At 36.0% G+C, this 19,648-nt stretch overlaps 1 protein-coding gene across 6 annotated transcripts in view; it reads left to right on the forward strand.

Annotated features, from left to right (window-relative positions):
- LOC139731194 (CUB and sushi domain-containing protein 1-like) overlaps positions 1–19,648 on the forward strand; it is a 60,258-nt gene that overhangs the window by 32,959 nt on the left and 7,651 nt on the right. For 5 of the 6 annotated variants that reach the window (XM_071642073.1, XM_071642076.1, XM_071642078.1 and 2 more), the window contains 5 exons: positions 1,741–1,893; positions 2,187–2,459; positions 3,062–3,202; positions 4,356–4,541; positions 5,958–6,134. In XM_071642073.1, coding sequence (XP_071498174.1) covers positions 1,741–1,893; positions 2,187–2,459; positions 3,062–3,202; positions 4,356–4,541; positions 5,958–6,134 — 930 coding nt within the window. The remainder of the gene's footprint in view (positions 1–1,740; positions 1,894–2,186; positions 2,460–3,061; positions 3,203–4,355; positions 4,542–5,957; positions 6,135–19,648) is intronic. The other variant, XM_071642077.1, reaches the window with a different exon arrangement.

Below are 19,648 nucleotides of genomic sequence, written 5' to 3' on the forward strand. Positions count from 1 at the left end.
TCACAGAATAGTTTCATGCTATTGCCAAGTGATGATTATATCCAGCATCTGACGATGGAGAGCTCCCTCTATAAGGGGTGTTTCAAAAGGAAATACTTTTCAAGAAGGAGATAAGGAAAGGGAATAGAAAATAGCCAAGTGACTACAGTAAACTGACCAAAATCTATTTACAAATTTTACCGAATAAAGAATCAATTGAACAACACCTTTATCAAATTTATTCATTATGCATGCATTCGTGTAAAAAACAAAAAAAAAACAAACAAACAAACAAAATAAAAACACCGAAAAGTAAAACGTTTCCATGCATTCGCATATTCATTCATTGAATATTCTTGTATACGATAGTGGATTCAGTTATGCGAAAAACCATTGTAAGGCCATTATGTAAACAAAAGTACGAGTATGCATTAATAGGAGAGCGAGGTCTGATCATGCAGACAAGAGATTCAGTGTATTCAAAATATTCAAACGAAAGACGTCAAAGATTAAACCTTAACCCTATTCTAGCATTCATCTGTAGCACTGGAAAAATAAAGAAAAAGAAAATATAGTAGTTTATGTTACGTGAGTGAGTCACTGAAGAACTGTACCTAATAAAAGTAACGTATTTTTCTGAATACAATAGGAAATACAAAAAAATATCAAATTGGTTGCGCGATCAGAATTGACAAGTTTATCCGACAGATATTGCGAATACGTCACATAAGGTGGCATGTAATACTATCATATTCATCAACAAACGCCCAACTGAAGCCATTTATGACGGACAACAAAATTTCGAATACCCGTGACCAACGTTTATCTCAGGTCACTGTCACAAATACAAACAAAATTATGTGATTACGCATACCATAAATAAAGTTCAGTTCGATGTAATATATAATTGGTGACAACCAGGTCGTCATATATAATGAAGGCACACACTCGGATATTCATTCAAATATTTCATTAGAATACAAGGCAGATATTATGAACATACCATGAATATATATATATTTCACTTTATACCGTACAATTGCTGTCGAGGCGAGGCCTGGTTCGCAAAACAAATAGAGAATTTTAGTGAATTAAAAATACAAATCAGCGGAAAATTATTGCAGTCCTTGTGAAATATATACACTGTGCGTATCTCTTTGAGCAACCTGATCTAGGATCGGTTGAAAAAAAAAGAAGAGAATAAAGAAAATAAAGGAAAAGAAGGTAGAGGGCGAGACTATAATATCATTTATTTCATTGATGATATTAGCCCACTGTTTTTTGTTGTTGTTGAAGACATGGATATATTTGTTTATGTGGAAATCGGAAGAAAAATGATAGTGATTTAACATTTGCAGAATGCTTTTATTTGCTCATTCATAATGATTTGAAATTTGACATTTTTAACACTCCTATATTTGCAGAGGAAACATCCATGTTACGGTAACTCGCAATGAAAAAAAAATATAATAAAGTTGTCTTGGTAAGTGTATGCGGGAACGTGTAACTTCAAAGAGGGAAGCGTACATGGTTCACGCTGAAGACACATTAATTTCCTGCAGCATTTTATAGGTAAAACTATGTCTGTAATAATTTACGTTTGTGATGATCGGGCATGTAACAATTAATATTTTTGTTGAAACGTCGACGGATCCCAATATTTTACGACGAACTTATGATCTTTATTCTGTCTATTTACTCATTTATTCTGTTCATGAATCTCAAACAAGAATGTACGCATTTTTACATTTCTATGGACAGATGACTCGTATGTTCAAAGACTGTTCTGGGATAAAGGTGAGCCAAGAGGGCGATTTGGGAGCTGCGTGGAACTTAATGGGAAATCTGATAAAACCGAATTCTCCTGGAACGCCAATGATTGCAACAATAAACGTGGATTCATCTGCCAAGCCGGTGAGCCATTATCATAAATGACGTCCCTATTTTCTAACAATCATCGTCATGTAATTGTGTTTTTTTTTCTTGTTGATGTTTGTGTGAATCTTGTGTACTTCTTAAAAATACATATTCTTTGCACGGTAATATTCGAATTCAGTTACGAAGCAGTCATATTCAATGGCAAATGCTTTAACTTGACCGATATTGGTTCTTGTTATGATGACCAAAGAAAAGTTATTGAATCAAACCCCCCTCCCCCCCCCCACACACACACAAATGAAAAGAATAACTATTTTGATATATTCCAGATGGCTCTTGTCCCGCTGGTGATACTCACGAACATGGCAGTTTCAATACAACATTTAATAACAAGTGTTATAGTTTCATCCGAGGGAACCACACGTGGAGTGAGTCCAGAACAGCTTGTGAATCGAGAAACAATGGTTCTCTCGTGGAGATATTAGATCTTAGCACCCAACATGTTTTGTCCTCTATTGCATCGCTTGGGGAATCCAACTGCTGGTGGATAGGAGCATTCGAAGACACCAACGATTCTTCAATATCTTGGTTTTGGGTCGACAGTGAGTACAGAGTTGCTCGTTAATAACCATTCATTGTGGCTATACATACATAATATTTAGCTCACTTTATGTGCTAATATGACAATGTATGATTTGCAGCGTATAGATACACAACTTTTCCCGTTTGGTCTAAAGCGCATAGTACTTGAAAATGAAACGGATTTCTTACTTTCGATCCATCTGTAATGTTTGTTATACATTACCCTATTTAACTCCAATTGATAACGTACAGATTTCTATCTGTTGCAAAGTTGAATAACTCCATTTTCCCCGGTTGATAAAATGATAATCAAGTACACATGAGAAAATTGACCGGGGCATCACTATATACAGTGACAGACCTATATCAAATTGACGCATCAGTTTATGTGTTGCCTAGAGACGTTGTAAATGAAAATGAAACATTCAACTGGCTGCGAAACGTCAACTCTATCATAATATAGAATGAATAAGAATATCTTGACCGACTTTCCGTCTCGTTCACTTTTACGATAGGGTAACTTATTGATCTTCTGAATTACACATCCATTATGTCAAGAAAATGTCTGGAGACACAAGTATGTATTTTCTTTTAATTTTGAAGATATCTAACTTTAACACAGATTCAAGAGTGACAACCAGTCAATGGGCCGAGGGAAAGCAAAGCTCAACTTCTGCGTTCTGTCTCGAAATGCTTGAAAACAGAGAATTCCAATGGCATGCCGGATCATGCGCTAAATTTCGGGGATACTTCTGCCAGAGAGGTACTTAAACCTAAAGGATCATGCTAAATGAAGCCTTTTTTCGGTTCAGTTCAGTTTATTTCTGCATTCCATTTTCAATACAATTTATACGTAACAAAATGTGACGATATTATCATAACTCATATGAATGTTCCAACGCATTATTACACGCTGTGGGGTACTTTATTATAAAGAAAACTTTATCGGGAGAAAATATACAACAATGTCATATTCAATGCATATTTTACGATAATATGGAACACGTCGATTGAGTTGTAAAGAAGTATATATCATATCAAATTGGAGATGCAGGGGACCGGCCATCTTAGTAAGCATAGCCTGACGAGGACGATGGCGCCAGATATACTAACAAAACAAAAGTACAACTCTATTTCGTAGTGAACAGAAGTGCAGAAACACCATAGTGCTGTGAGGTATGCGTTGTGTTGAGTTAATGTTGGTGTTGATGTTAAACATATTCAGTACATAACACAATACAGTAGTACAGTGCGCGCACACAAACCTCAAAAAAGCGCAGCCTTAACTCCCAAGTTCATTGACCCCTACCTGCCAAAATATCAGAAATCCTTCATAATTTTTTTTCTTGTCGGATCACTACCAAGATTTAATCGTCTGTTTCCTTTATCATTCCAAACCTTTCCAGCAAGTTTCATTCAAATCCGTTTTTGAGTTATTTTGTACACGGACAAACTAAGAAACTAACAAACGAACGAACAAACCAACGATAACGACAACATAGCCTCCTCCTTTGGCGGAGGTACTAAGTCTTTAAAGAAAAATGGAATGAGAGCAATGAAGACGAATGACGGGTTTGCAGCTGTGGTAATGATAGAGATCCACAATCTTGGGACAGCAACTTAAAAACACCTGTCGCCATAAAATTTTGTATTAAACTAAGGAACTACTTGCTTTTCAGCGGCAACTGCTTTACATGGTCGCAAACATCTTAAAATGAAACAAAATGGATATCATTTTCTTGCGTCTGATCGCTTCATTTGCTTTGCAATTTGCTTTGCAAACAGAAACACGTTTTACAGTAGCATGATGAAGAAACACCGTTGCAAAGGCTGCAAATATAACCAAAAATTTAGTAAGTCTATGAAGTCAAAATGCGTAATTCATCCGTCAATCTCATGTCACTCTGACACTCTAGGACAGGTAGCGTGCGGTGACCCTGGAGCCCCAGCTCACGGTGTGAGAACGCCTGACAACACGTCCTCGTTCCAAGATGGCGCCACGGTTCACTTTCGATGTGACCCAGGCTACCAGTTGAACGGGTCCGCGTCAACCACGTGTCTTACAAACGGGAGTTGGAATGTTGCTACTCCAGTTTGCCAAGGTAATCCATAGATACATGAATTTGTGAATTGCTAAGCCTTTATATCTTAATAAAATCGAGAACAGAATATTGTGTCATTGCACCAAAAGTAGATTAATCTAAAAAAAACCTTCGACCCAAGGAATTGCAAATTTCCCCGTTCATTCTGCAAACGATTTATCCCGATTATCCTGATTTATAGGGTTAAGATGTATTGATTATCTACACTATTATGTATTTCATGTAGTTATCATTTTGTGTATAACTACGTTGTTAATCTCTAGGACCCCTCTGGAAAACAGCTGTGTTAAGAGTCTTATGACCAACATAGCTGTGTAGGGCTATCCTTCCATTCATTTTATGTATTATTTTGTATTTGCAATGATTATATGTAATGTGACTTTTTAACGGAAAATAAATAAATCAAATCAAATCAAACCATCAGGGATTGTGAAATACAATGTGCTTAAATTGATTCTTCAAACTATATGAATATAAGTGAAAAGCAAAATTTGATTCTTTCAATCTATTGGAAACATCCAAAGTACAATGGAACTGCGAAAACTTCGCCATAGTGTCTTAACATCAAATACCGTTTTTGTCAATTCAAGCTCACATTTGTTTGCACCCACACCGAACTAGCAAGATAAATGACCTTCAAAGCAGATGGTGCATTCATAGTTATGTACCAAAGTCAGATAGACAAAACCAAAAAAGAAAGAAACAAACGAACAAAACCACAGAGAACAATGGAAGCAAGAGAAAGACGTTGTGATTTTTTAACATGAAAATTCTAATTCATGATAATACTCAAGCCCAATTTCAACTATGACGATCTAGACTAGACCCCGATATGTCCTGATCTAGCAGATCGGGAGAGAGCGGCAGAAGCGTATAGTGATCGGAAGCATCGTAGCACCAGCGTTAGGATGATGGGGTGGAGCGGACATTATTTATTTTTGTTTTTTCAGATCGGGAAAAAAATCTTAATCTGCTGTTGAATATGTAGTGAATTCGTAGTGAAACATTAATTGAAGACATTATGATTTTTCTTAAATGTTGTAGCTATGTTTGTAAAACACATCTACAGAAGGCTAAGTTTTTTTTCTTTTTCTTTTTACTATTTTTTAACCGTTAACTAGCGAAAGTCTTTCACCTGTAAAGGGAGTGTAATACTGGGGTAAGCCGGAAAAAAAAAGGAAGGCAAAAAGAGAAACTACAGAGAGAGAGAGAGAAAAAAAAAACCGTACCCAGAACAATTAAATAAACAATTCGCAGCAGGCTGCACGCGGAAGCAAAGACCAAAATATTCAGATGGACGAACTTCAGAAGTTTTCAGAGCTTTCTTTTCAGGAATTTCATAGCATAACATTTAGCTTTGAAATTGAGATCTAGGAATATGCTCATTCCTTTTTTTTTAATCTTAATCAAGCACAGCCGTGACTTGCATAGGAGATCCACAGAATGTTGACGATGCAAACTTCATCGTATCGTCAAGGAAATTCAGAAGTGTGGTGACTTATACTTGTTTGGAAGGCTTTCTACCCACCGCGGTTCCTGTGAGTTACTGTCTGGCGGATGCCACTTGGAGCAGACCGAATTTTTCGTGTTCAGGTAGTTTGTAATAAGCCGTTATATTAAAAACAATTAACAGCCTCTACAACGAATCTTTCAAAAAGAGACGTATCAACTCATTTAACCAAACAATTTCTATGTACATAATAGATATGCCAAGTGGGAAAGAAGGAGTAGAATTTCACCTCAATTATGTTAAAATTAGGTGAGATCTCATCTCCGGAAATATGGTTTGAAAATTTTCTATACATAATACACGGCAACAGCGTTTGAACTTTACTTTATTCATATCTGTTTAGAGCTTCCTAATCTGCAATCAGACAATTGAAACTGTACTACTTCAAGGATTCGTTTACTTTCACATTTTACTTGTACAAAATCACGAAGGTATTACCAAATGTATTGTCAGTATAGGTGGTCCTATTACTCATTGACAGTCTTGATTTTATCAGCGTTTGGATTATCAATCTTATCTTACCTGGTAAGAAATTTCCAGAATGAAATTCATTTAAAGGCATACAATCGTGGCGAGTGGTTTGTGCGGCACGGAGACGAACGCAACACGCTGCCTCCCCCATTCTGTATCAAATGCAGAGACACCGAATGAGAATAGCGCTGGCTCAATGGTTCAGCGAACAACACTTTAGACTACAAGAGTTTTTGTGCTACAAATCTCCTGACCCAAAATGGCTGTCCGAGCGAGCCACGGAGCTTCCGAATGAACGCACAGTCTCAGTGCGCATGCGCATGAAGAGAGGCCAAAAGAGCCACGCGTCTTCTGGCCTCTCTCCTCCAATCACCGCAGCTCGCGGTCACAATGTTTGTGTATGATGCGTATACACACACGCACACACACACACACGTGTCTCAGTGGCAGCATTGTCCCACACGTTTATTGATATAGCACCGAGTCTGGCATTGCGCAATTGCATGCACAAACTTCGGTCGTTCGGAGTTTACGTACCATTAGGGATGACGATCGTCTGCCTTTAAAGAATTAAATAACATCGTTGAGAAAAAAAAAGAACATTCAGATGCTGCTTTTCCACTTTTTCCCTTCAAAGTTCCATTGAAAAAAAAAAGTTAAAAAAAGATAAAAAATGATTTGAAAGTATTTTTAGCCACGTAAAGGGAGAATTCATAGGAAGAAAAATAGCCCCCTAAACAAAAACAAAATGAAAACAAATGAAATTATAGGATAACAGAGACTCCAACCCAAAGTACCTTCTGATCTGGAGATTCTCCCGACTGAAACCCCTAGCAAACGGGAGACTCAAAGTTGATGTGTGCGAAGCGCGAAATTCCTAGGGTTCTAGATGCTCTCTGGTGCTATCTAGGGCTTATTTTTTTTCAACATACGATAGAAATATGCAAGAAATCCTTTCCAACGGGAGACAAAGAGCCAGGGCGGGAGAAATTAAATCTCAAACGGGAGAACGGGAGATTTTGCAAAAATGGGTTTTTTCGGCGGGAGATCTCCCGTCGAAAACGGGAGAGTTGGAGTCTCTGAGATAATCAAAGCCCTTGAGAGGGGAAAAAAGGACAGAAGGGAAAAGAGAAATTGCCTGTGAGAATAAAAAAAAAATGAAGAAAACTAAGAAAATAAAAGCGGTGGGGTAGAAAGAAAATGAGAAAGACAGCCTGTCGGAAAGAAATGGGACTGGGTAAACATAATAGGTACAGTATGTTTAACCCTATTAAGCCCAAGCTATTTTGACCCCTCGCAGGCCCAAGGGGGGGGGGGGGCACATTGTGCCCCCCCTATATAACTTTTTTTATTATTTGATGTATCATCGTCATATTTGGCACGTGGGTAGAGTAACTCATACTCTACATGACTGTACATTTGAATTTTCACAAGGTCACCCATGGAGGGCGCTATTTACCAAAATATAAAGAAATACATAGGAAATATGCTAAAAACATGATTTTTCTGTATAATTTCTTTATCGCCATGATATATGTCTTATTATAGACCAATCATTTTCATATTCGCCACAAATGATAAGCAAGTGGAATTTTATTATTTGTTATGGTTACAATTTCTCAAGGTCACCACATGGGGGCGCTATTCATATCAACATAGTGATACATTATGAGACCTGGGATGAAATGTTTGGGATGGGTACATGTATAGTTATGACATTTCATATTTGCATAATACTGGAATTTTGAGATTTCAAATTGATAATATGATAAACTAATGATATTAGAGGCATAACTTGGGTGAAGGAATCAAAATAACTCAAAATATAAAGGCAATCTTTAGAAAATATTATTGTTTTCAATTATCTCTATTATATCTATTGTTTTATGCCTTTGTCACATAAAAACAAAGGAAATAATAAGAAAAACTTTCCAGGACCATAATTACTTCAAATTTTGCTCCTTCAACAAATTTCAGCCAAGAAACACTCATTTCATACACTGTAATGCTGTTAAAAGAAATGGGAACAGAAAAAAGATGCAAAATCTGACTGACAAGGTTGTCAGTTTATGGTTGCCATGGCAACCAGCAACACCAAATATAGCTAAATTATATATCAAAATGTTCGCAATAAGATTTTAGGAAAAGTCACCAAATTTGGTTGAAATCGGATTAAGGGCGAAGGAGTAGCAAACGAAAATCTGGTAGGGGGGCACAATGTGCCCCCCCCCTTGGGCTTTATAGGGTTAACTGTCCCTGTGCCTGGTTGGGTGGGTAATCCTATGTTTTTTTCTGTTTCTGCCTTTTTTTTGTGACCCCTCCACTACTGTTACCTTTAATGCATAATGGATTCCCCCATGCTTGATGGATCCAGAACATTTAAGCGGGCGAAATTTGTTTAAATTTGTTAAAATCATTCGTTCAAAATATCGGTCATCAAGGGGGAAGGGCGAAGGGGGTCTAGCTGTGCACATTTGGTCTGTTGGTTTGTTTTTTTCTGGCTGCTAAATGGGGCAGGGTATTGATAATTATCTAGGCTCCTTGAGCTCGCATCCATTCCCCACCGACCCTGTAATTGGAAAAAAATAAATCCACAATATACAGTCTCATAGCACCAAAATGAATCTATCTCTTGCGTGTGAAATTCCGGTTTCAAAGGGTACTTAACATCCACTTTTGGCTTCAAAAGGGACTTCATCCCCCCCCCCCCAAAAAAAAAAAAAATATATATATATATATATATATATAAACATGATTAATTCATTAAAAATAAATGTGTGGACCTGATCTTTTTTTAAAGAGTGCCTTTGTTTTTACATCATTTATGTGACCGTGCACTATATAACAAACAAAAACTCGCACCCCTTGATTTCAGGTGAGGACTCAAAAAAAGGTGAAATGGTTCAACCAAGTCAATCTTGAGTTTTTCATATTTTCTGAAAGAACTATGCTTCTTCTACATTTGTATCTTAAAGGGATTGTACAGTTATGGTTGAGACCTAATTTCAGGTTTCTAACAATTTTTGGTGAGATAATGAGAAACCTCTTACAAAATGTGAAAGAGCATGTAATTCTATGAGGAATTCAACGTTTATTTGATGAAAATTGTTTTTTTTGAAATGGCTGAGATATAAAAAAAAGAGCGATTCTAATAAAGTGTGGGACCCACACTTTATTACGATCGCTTTGTTTTACTTTGTTTTTTGATGTTTCAGTCATTCCAAACCCGATCTTCGTCAAATAAACTTTGAATTCCTCTTAAAATGGTATGTTCTGTACTATATCATAAGTGTTTTCTTGGTATCTCGCAAAAAGTTAAAAATCCAATTCTCATCTCCACCAAAACTGTACTATCCCTTTAACACGAATGGGAAAGTGTGTCTTTAGCAGTTTTTCTACAACCCTTTTTGGGGAAGAGTAGAATGATCAGGTATGACTTAGAGACCGCTTTTCATGTCTTGATATCCTTTGCACACTCTTCACTTTCAAGTCTAATAACTTTTGAAAGGATAAAGCTAGTACTGTGAAAGTTAGCAGTAATAATGGGCATAATTTTTTCCTCCTTTTCCTTTTTCTCCTTTTTCTCCTTTTCCTTCTGTATTTCTATATGGGTGATGTCAGGCTTTGATTTACAAAACACTGCTGATTTCGCTTTTCAAGGATAATTTATGCATATGCATACCGTTCATAAAACGTTTGTATTACTTTATTAGACAAAGTAGGGCAACATACTCGATTTACGTAATCAACTCATTCCCCGGAAGAGATGCACGGCTCGGTGACAGCAACAGTTTAGCTTGGCTCTGTAATTGTTTGTACATGTTATACCTGATAATGATGTCGAGGCGGATATGTTCTTTCATTCCAACAGTTGAGTTTTGTTGCTTCCTTTTCTTTTATTATTTTCAGCCCAACTTTTTCTGTATGTCTTTTGCTTTCAGTTTGGATGCCCACCCAGACACTCGTTGGACATGTATCTTCGTTTACTTGTTCTGTGTGTTCTGTGTTTGTCTCCCTCGCCATTATTGGCCTCTCTCGTTCAACCCATTCTGCTTTTTCTTACTCCCACTCCCCTTTCTTCGAAGCGATCATCCCTACATCAAGACTCCTACGCCAGCATTGCACATTGCTACGTGTATCGAATTGTTCACGTGCTTTGTCACACGTTGCCTGCTGGCCGCCTTCCTTTTCTATCGCACGCTTCCTCTTCACACTTTTGCTGGAAACTCAGAATTCTATTTCAGACCATATCATTATTTACTATGGCTGATTTCGTAAATGCACCCTTTCATTCTATGTCGAATGATGATTTTTTTTTATTATTATTTAGACACACAACATCCGAATCTGATTTAGTTGATGGAGTACCAGTTACACATGCAACTCCCTATGATAATTTCGCAGCCGATAATTCGAATTCATCAGCTCCTGAATTTACTTATGATTTTGATGATTCAATTCAGAACCCGCTATGTAATTATATAACCGTTAATGAATGTAAAGATATGTATCATAGTTTTTCTGAAGACACGTTTTCTTTGCTGCATCAAACATAAGGAGTTTAAATAAGCATTTTGATGAGTTACAGTTTTTATTAGAATCTGATCACACTCAATCATGCTCTGTCATTGGTCTGAGTGAAACTTGGCTAACCGCGTCGTCTGAAAACTCTTTTGCTATCGACGGATATAATATGTATGTTAATAATAGATCTCACAGGAGTGGAGGTGGCGTTGTATTTTATGTCTCAAGTTCTTTTAAATGTGTTATTCACAGCGATATCTGCAGAATGGATAGCACTGTTGAATCTCTTTTCATTGAACTTAGTATCCCAGGATGTAAGAATGTCGTAGTTGGAATTATATATAGACCTCCCAATTCAAATATTGTAGATTTTTTAAATTATATTTCAGATTTGGCAAAAAATCCAGTAATTTGAAACAAGGACTATTTTTTACTTGGCGATTACAACATTGATTTGCTGAAATCGGGAAATGATCATTCTTCAAGTGAGTTTCTCGAAACGCTTTTGTCTTCATCCTTTCTGCCCCTCATTTCCAAACCGACTCGGGTTACAGATCATTCGGCTACTCTCATTGATAATATGTTTTGTAATGTTTTACCCCTCCCTGACTCGTTTATAATTCTTTCAGATATAACGGATCATTTTCCAATAATGACTTACTTTACTTTGAGAACGCTTGTTAATGACTCCAAATCTTCATTTCCTTTATTTAAACGTAGAGTGTCCCCTGAAAAGTTGGCCAGTCTTGATGCCGCTCTTGATAATGCAGATTGGTCACGAGTGTATGACAGTGACGATGTTAATTTGTCTTTTGACAATTTTATGAATATTTTGAATTGTTTTTTGGATGATGTAATTCCTAAACAAAAGAAAAGAATGGATTATAAGAAGACCCCTAGGTAACCGTGGATAACTAAATCAATTCTTCGTTCAATTAACAGAAAAAAATCGTTTATATTATTCAATTCAATTCAATTCAAAGGTTTTATTTTCACTTCTTTCAACAGAATGTACAAAAAATATAGATTCGACATACGTTTGAAGGAATGATACATAGATAGCAAAGGATAACATTTGTCAATAATCATTACAAATTTAGGCATTTTTTCATACAGACATATTTATACATTCTGCCAAAAAAAGTGGAGGTACCCACTCAAAAGACTATGCTTGTACAACATGGGCACCTCACAGGAAGAAAAGAAAAAGGTGAAAACTTAACTACAAGTGTGCGGGATGAAAAAAGAAGTGGAAAAGGGGAAAGGGAAGAAGCATAAATACAAGTAAAGAGACGAGACAACTAAGAACAAAAAGCCTAGATCAATCGGTACATTCAAGATCAAACCAACAGAGACTATTAGCCATATTAGAAGTGTAGAGCATTAAAAGCGACGAGAAAGTGATATATACAATTGTATGGAATTGCTGATAGCAGAACACATTATCTGTTCTGTGAAGGCACGTAAGTTTGCAATAGGAAAAACAGGGGATGCGATGCGGAATTCCGCGAAAGACGCGACCTAACAAGCCTATGAAAAATCAATAGCATCCTGGTGCTTACAAAACCTACTTACTGAAAAAGATAAACAAACAAAATTAATTTCTTTCTGTTACATTATAAGACTTAAGAAGGAATGATTTCAATCTTTTTTTGAATGAAAACACAGAAGGAGCATTTTTTATGTCTGGACTAAGGGAGTTCCAGAATCTTGGGCCTGTATATATAAATGTCTGCTGAGCTAAAACCGTTCTAAGCAGGGGCAAATGAAATTCATTAGACTGTCTTGTTGGGTAACTATGGTATGTCAGGTTACGAGGAAACATAGAATCGAATATAAGCGGAAGACAGTTATTATTATAACTATAGGCCCTACATAAATTGTCCTAAATGAAACAAAAACAAATCCTTAATTTTCAGAATCTTATTTTCAGAAAACAAAGAAGCTGTATGAGAGCAAGGAGCGGCATTACAAATGATTCGAAGTGCCTTCTTTTGTAACAATAAAACCCTATCTAATAATGTTTGATGCGTGTTTCCCCATGTCAAGATTCCGTAATTTAAATAAGGTAGTATCAAAGACGAATACAGTATGAATAATGAATGTTGGGGAAGAAACAATTTGAACCTGTTAATGACGCCTATATTGCGCGAAATAATTTTACAAACATAATCTATATGAAATTTCCAAGAAAGTTTATCATCTACTGTGATTCCAAGAAATTTTGTATATGAAACACTTTCTAAAACAGTGTCATCAAAATAAATATCCATATTCAAATTATCTAAAGTGTTACTAAAAAACATATACTTGGTTTTATTGATATTCAGGGACAGCTTATTAGCTCGTATCAAATCTCGTAAATTTTGTAACTCCGCATTTACTGTGTGCACAAGAATATTTGGATCTTCATGTGAATAAAACACATTTGAATCATCGGCGAAAAGTATGAATGATAACACTTGGGAGGAAGCACATAAATCATTAATATAAACAATAAACAACAACGGCCCCGATATACTACCATGTGGCACGCCACACATTAATTCTCTCATATCAGAGTTATAATTGTTTATTGAAACATATTGTTTACGATCAGTTAGATAACTCCTGAACCACTCCAAGGCCTTCCCACGTATACCATAGTGGGACAACTTATAAAGCAATATATTATGATTAATAGTGTCGAAGGCCTTGGAGAAGTCCAGGAAGATACCGATCAAATGAGAGTGATTATCTAGAGCATGTGCTACTTTATCAATAAAATTCAAAAATGCATGAGAGGTGCTATGCTTTTCTCGAAAACCAAACTGGGAGTTTGTCGGAACACAATGCGTCTTCAAAAAATTCATTGTTCTTTTATATATAATTTTCTCTAAGGTTTTTGATATAAACAAGATAATAAAGAAATAGGTCTATAATTACTAATATCCAGGTTGTCACCATTCTTAAATATAGGAATAACTTTTGCTATTTTCATTTGTTCCGGAAACTGACCGTTTGACATTGACAAATTGAAAATATACACCAAAGGATCCACAATAGAATATATTGCTCCTTTTAAAATCATATTGCTTATATCATCATAACCTGCACTTTTTTATTTTTCAAACCAGAAACAATATCAATAACCTCATAGCTAGTGGTAGGATGAAAGAATATAGAATGTGTATTATACTGATTCAAAAAATCAGTAAAATGTTTATCAGTATTGGGAATTTCTTGAGCAATATCTTCTCCAATAGTTGTAAAATATTTATTGAAAATATTTACAATATCTTGAGAATTATCAATAATCTTTGCAACTGATTGACAAATTGCCCTACATCGACGTAAATAAGCACTGAATTGATCAGTGTTTTAGTAGTAGCCATGAAAACATCTCGACGGAAGAATTTCATGAATTTAAATCAATAATCTTGTCATCAAATCGAATTTTTGATATACCAGAGATTTCGGTAGATGTATTCATAGCTTGTTTTAACACATTCCACGTACTTTTTATATCATATCTATATCTCTGCAATTACTTATGATAATATTTTTTCTTTTCTATACGTAATATTTTTGTGAGGGTATTTTTATATGATGTGTATTTCAAACGTGCTTACTCAGTACTTTTCATCTTAAATGAATAAAACAATTTATTTTTTTCTGTTAATAGATCGCAAAATGGATTTGTAATCCAGGGAAGCCTTGGTGTTGTTTTATAATTCCCCCGTTTGTATTATCTTTTGGGAATACATATATCCAAATGATTATTCAAAACATTAAAAAAATTATTCAAAGACAAATTAATGTCATCTGTATCAAACACACATTCGTAATTAGCCTTATCTAAAGAAGCACAAAAAGAAAACAAGTTTTCTTGAGTTACTCTTCGCCTTTCCTGACGATGAAATGAATTAACATTAATATGATTATACTTAAAATGCGTCATAACAGGAAAATGATCAGTAATATCAGACAAAATTATAGAAGAATCTGGGAGAGTTAAAACATTACAAAAAAATATTATCAATCAAAGTAGCCGAATGACTAGAAACACGAGTTGGTTTGGAAATAAGGGGTAAAAAAGAAGAGGATAAGAATGTATCAAGGAATTCACCCGGTATATTGTCTGTTGTATGTTTTAACAAATCAATATTAAAATCACCGAGTATAAAGGACTCTGAGTTAGCAAATAAAGGATCTGTGAGCAACTCGGTGAGATATGATAAAAAATCTTTGTTATTAGAATTTGGGGGTCTATAAATGATACCTATCACAATATTTTTACTACCAGGAACATTAATTTGAACAAAAAGGGACTCCACAATGTCATTCATTTTACTCAACTTTTCACAAACAATACATTCAAAACTGCTTAAAACATATAAGGCAACCCCACCACCAGAACGATCGGGTCTGTTATTCACAAAAACATTATATCCTTCAAGCGAGAAAGATCGTTTGGGGCATGAAGATAACCACGTTTCAGTTAGTCCTATCACTGTAAATAAAGGGTTATTTGGGTTATCCAATAATAACTGTAATTCATCGAAATGCTTACTTAAACTTCTTATATTCAAATGTATCAACGAAAATGTGTCTTTACATAAACCCTTACGAATTTCTTTAAATTGATTCATAGTAACATAACTACATAATGGGGCTTGGGTTAAATCATCAAAATCATACTGCATTTCTTCAGCTGTTGAGTTCATATTATCGGCAACTAACTTATCATAAAAAGATGTATGCGAATTAGAAACATCATCTAGGAAATCAAATTCTGGTGTAGTAGGTCTAAATAGATCAAAAAACTCATCATCCAATACGGAACGAAAAGGCGCATTTATCCCCTCAGAAATTCTCTGACAATTGAGCGCGCAAATGATGCTAACAGGAAGAAACCAGCATAGGCATAACAGCAAAGTCGACGCGGCAGATACCGCACCGGATTCTGCGCAAAGTGAAAAGGTAGGCTGGCGCCATGTGTGACAATGAAGGGTAAGTGCCTCTCACGGGCATACAAACAAAATGTTCGGGCTAGTTGGCTGTCAGCAAAACCAGGGGTACTAGAGTAGTTAGAGGCAAGGAAATAAGAGGAACATTGAACAATCAAGAAAATATAAAACATGGCTAATGTCTCTGTAGGCTTACACTTCGTTATAAAACACAACATACATAGAAAAGAAAAGAACAAAATGTTGAAAATACACATAATGGACATTGATCTTACACGATACACTACAGTACAGGTTAATTTCTCGTATGAAACGAGGGTGTAATCCCAGTTGCGGGTAGAGCTCCCGCCAATAAGTGCTAAAAAAACATCAACAGCTGATTTATAACGAGATACACGGAATGAGGTAGGCCTTTGTGAAAAGGATAAAAAAGAGAGTGGGATAATCGATCAAGAGGGTGAATAGTGAGCGAGCATTATCAGAGCACCTTGTATTTTGAAAAGAAATAAGTGCGGCGGGGAGAGTTTCGTCTCAGTGGACTTGAAATATACAGAATGAAACCGAATAAACCCAAGAGCTTCAAAAGGGTAAAGATTTGAGAGACTTTGACGTATTCAATAAAAACAGAAGATCAGGTTAAGAAAAATGTGCATATATCATGAAATAAAACATGTACATCTGAGCAATTTATCGACGTGTTGACATCAATCAGCGATTTTTTTTTTATCAATGTGCAGCTGTTCAAAAACTTACTCAACATCAGGTTCAAGGACTTACGTAAGACATAATATGAAGAAAGAAAAAAAAATAAGAAAGAGAAAGAGAGAAAAGAATGGGTAAAGGGAAGGTGTCAGCAAGTAAAACGTATAGAACCGCATACTTCCGAACTGGGTGTGGACAAAACAACACCAATTGAACCCGGTAATCTGCTACATCGACAAAGACTTAACAAGGAAAATGAACTGAGGGAATTTGATCTGTTCCTAACTTGTAACAAGACAAACAAAAATCGGAGAAAAATTCCTGTGACAGGGAACAAAACGTTTGTACTTGAACATTGAATCTATTAAAGGGAATGTGTATCGGTTCAAAAACTTGCTAAGCATTAGCGTTTAGTCAGAGGACTTGCGTAAGACAAGAAACTTGCATATCAAAACGAGTGGTAAGTGTAGAATGAATGCTAGACTAACATCAGCAAGAAAGAGAAAAAATGTACATATATTTTGTGATAATGCACGTAAAGCTGAATATTCTGTCGATGTGTTGACATAAATCAACGATTATTCTATCAGTGTGCAGCTGTTCAAAAACTTACTTAACTTCAGGGTCAAGGACTTACGCAGGACAAGAATATAAAGAAAAACAGGACAAAAGAGAGTGAGAAAAAAATGTTAGAAGGGAAGGTGTCAACAAGTAGGATACGTGGGTATGAATAGCCAGAAAAGAATAACCATTTTAAAATTGCAGAACCACATACTTCCGAACTAAGTGTGATGGGCAGAACAACTCCAAGTAAACCCGGTAATCTACGACATTGCCAAACAAAAGACTTAACAAATCTGGGACAGGGAACAAAAAAGATTGAACCTGGGTATTGGGTCAATTAAAAAGAATGCGTATCAGTCATGTCGTTTCAAAGACTTGCTAAGCATTTGTTGGAGGACTTACGTAAGGCAAGAAACTTACATGTCAAAAAAGCATGTAGGAAGCATACATGACAATGAAAGCTAGAGCAACAACAGCAAGGTTGGAATTCTGAAATTGCATACGTTGAAATGTGCGTAGGAAGTGAAAGTATTGCTTGCCGACATGTTTACAAAGGGCAGTGACTTAAAAAAGAATTGATACGTTTTCTGGTGTGTAACAGAAGGCTCGCTCAAAAGAGAACTGCATTCGTGAATAAATATAGCGTGTGCTAAAAAGCATTAATGACATGTACAGAGACGCAATAACACAAATGTGGAGCAGTTCATGATGGAGTAACAGAAAATTCTTATCTGAGCTATAGTATGCGTAAAACAGCGAGAAATTTGAAAGAAAAACACACAGATACACACCAAAATTTGTACATTTACGCGACCCGAAAACAAAAATCGAAAATCAGACTTCAGTATCGTAACATGAAGGCCTATGACATGGAAATAATGATTACATGTCTTTTCGATAATCAAGGGAAAATTCAGCGCATGTTTTCAGTTATCAAACGCTTTTCATTGACCTTACGTTGACATTGTGAAGAACATTTGAAATAAAGAGGGCACAGCGTAAATGAGTATGAATAGCCCAGAGAAAAAAGAAACTCCACTCAGGAGCGTACTTTACATTACGTGTGAGTTACTTCATAAGGTAAATGGATTAAGATGAAAAAGTACCTGAACAGCTGTAGTACAATAAACTAACGAACCAGACCATTCAATACTCTGTGACTTTTCGAGTGTTGAATTCTCCTGCTTCTCGTTTTACCGTGAAACGTGATGATAGTACAGTGCCAGTGGCAGACCGAGGCCCGGAGCAGACAAAGCACCGGAGGGGTACCATGTGCGCCAGTCCAACGCCCCGCCAGCCCCAAACCCCAGTCCGCCACCGGCGCGTAATTGGTTACTCTGTTTTCGACATTTATAAAAGAACAAAGATTATATATTGGGGAGAATAAGAAGTAGTTGCAAATCATGATATACAGGCAGGCAAAAACAGTCTTCCTATTAATACCCTAATTTGGAACGTTGTATCTAACAACCATTTCATATTATCTTGGTATTGCAAACATACCGATATGAAAGTAATTTACAAAATTGTTTTAAAGTAAATACATGCAATTTAAATGGTGGATGTGTCTTGCTTGCAGAGAGATGTGAAAAACAGTAACAGCGACAACGTGATTGCGCTGAGAAAAAGGATATTTATGCTTAGTGCAATATCAAAACTGATACATCTAATTTCCTTCTCTCAAATCACATTAATCATTCACCTGCCCGTATACCTATCAAAGTATATGTTGCATTCACACATAATTAAATGCAATATAGTGATTATGAGTAAATCACTGAGTTGCAGAGAAAATTTTTATCATAAAAATTTTGTTTAGTGGGTTTTGTGGGTATGAATAGCCAGAAAAGAATAACCATTTTAAAATTGCACAAAACCACATACTTCCGAACTAAGTGTGATGGGCAGAACAACTCCAAGTAAACCCGGTAATCTACGACATCGCCAATCGAAAGACTTAACAAATTTGGGACAGGGAACAAAAAAGATTGAACCTGGGTATTGGGTCAATTAAAAAGAATGCGTATCAGTCATGTCTTTTCAAAGACTTGCTAAGCATTTGTTGGAGGACTTACATAAGGCAAGAAACTTACATGTCAAAAAAAAAAACATGTAGGAAGCATACATGAGAATGAAAGCTAGAGTAACAACAGCAAGGTTGGAATTCTGAAATTGCATACGTTGAAATGTGCGTAGGAAGTGGAAGTACTGCTTGCCGACTTGTTTACAAAGGGCAGTGACTTAAAAAAGAATTGACACGTTTTCTGGTGTGTAACAGAAGGCTCGCTCAAAAAGAGAACTGCATTCGTGAATAAATATAGCGTGTGCTAAAAAGCATTAAGGACATGAACAGAGACGGAATAACAAAAATGTGGAGCAGTTCATGA

The sequence above is a fragment of the Diadema antillarum genome, unplaced genomic scaffold, assembly GCF_040938485.1.
Source record: "Diadema antillarum isolate AM-2024a unplaced genomic scaffold, OU_Dant_1.0 seq00000365_RagTag, whole genome shotgun sequence".
NCBI classification, from domain to species: domain Eukaryota; kingdom Metazoa; phylum Echinodermata; class Echinoidea; order Diadematoida; family Diadematidae; genus Diadema; species Diadema antillarum.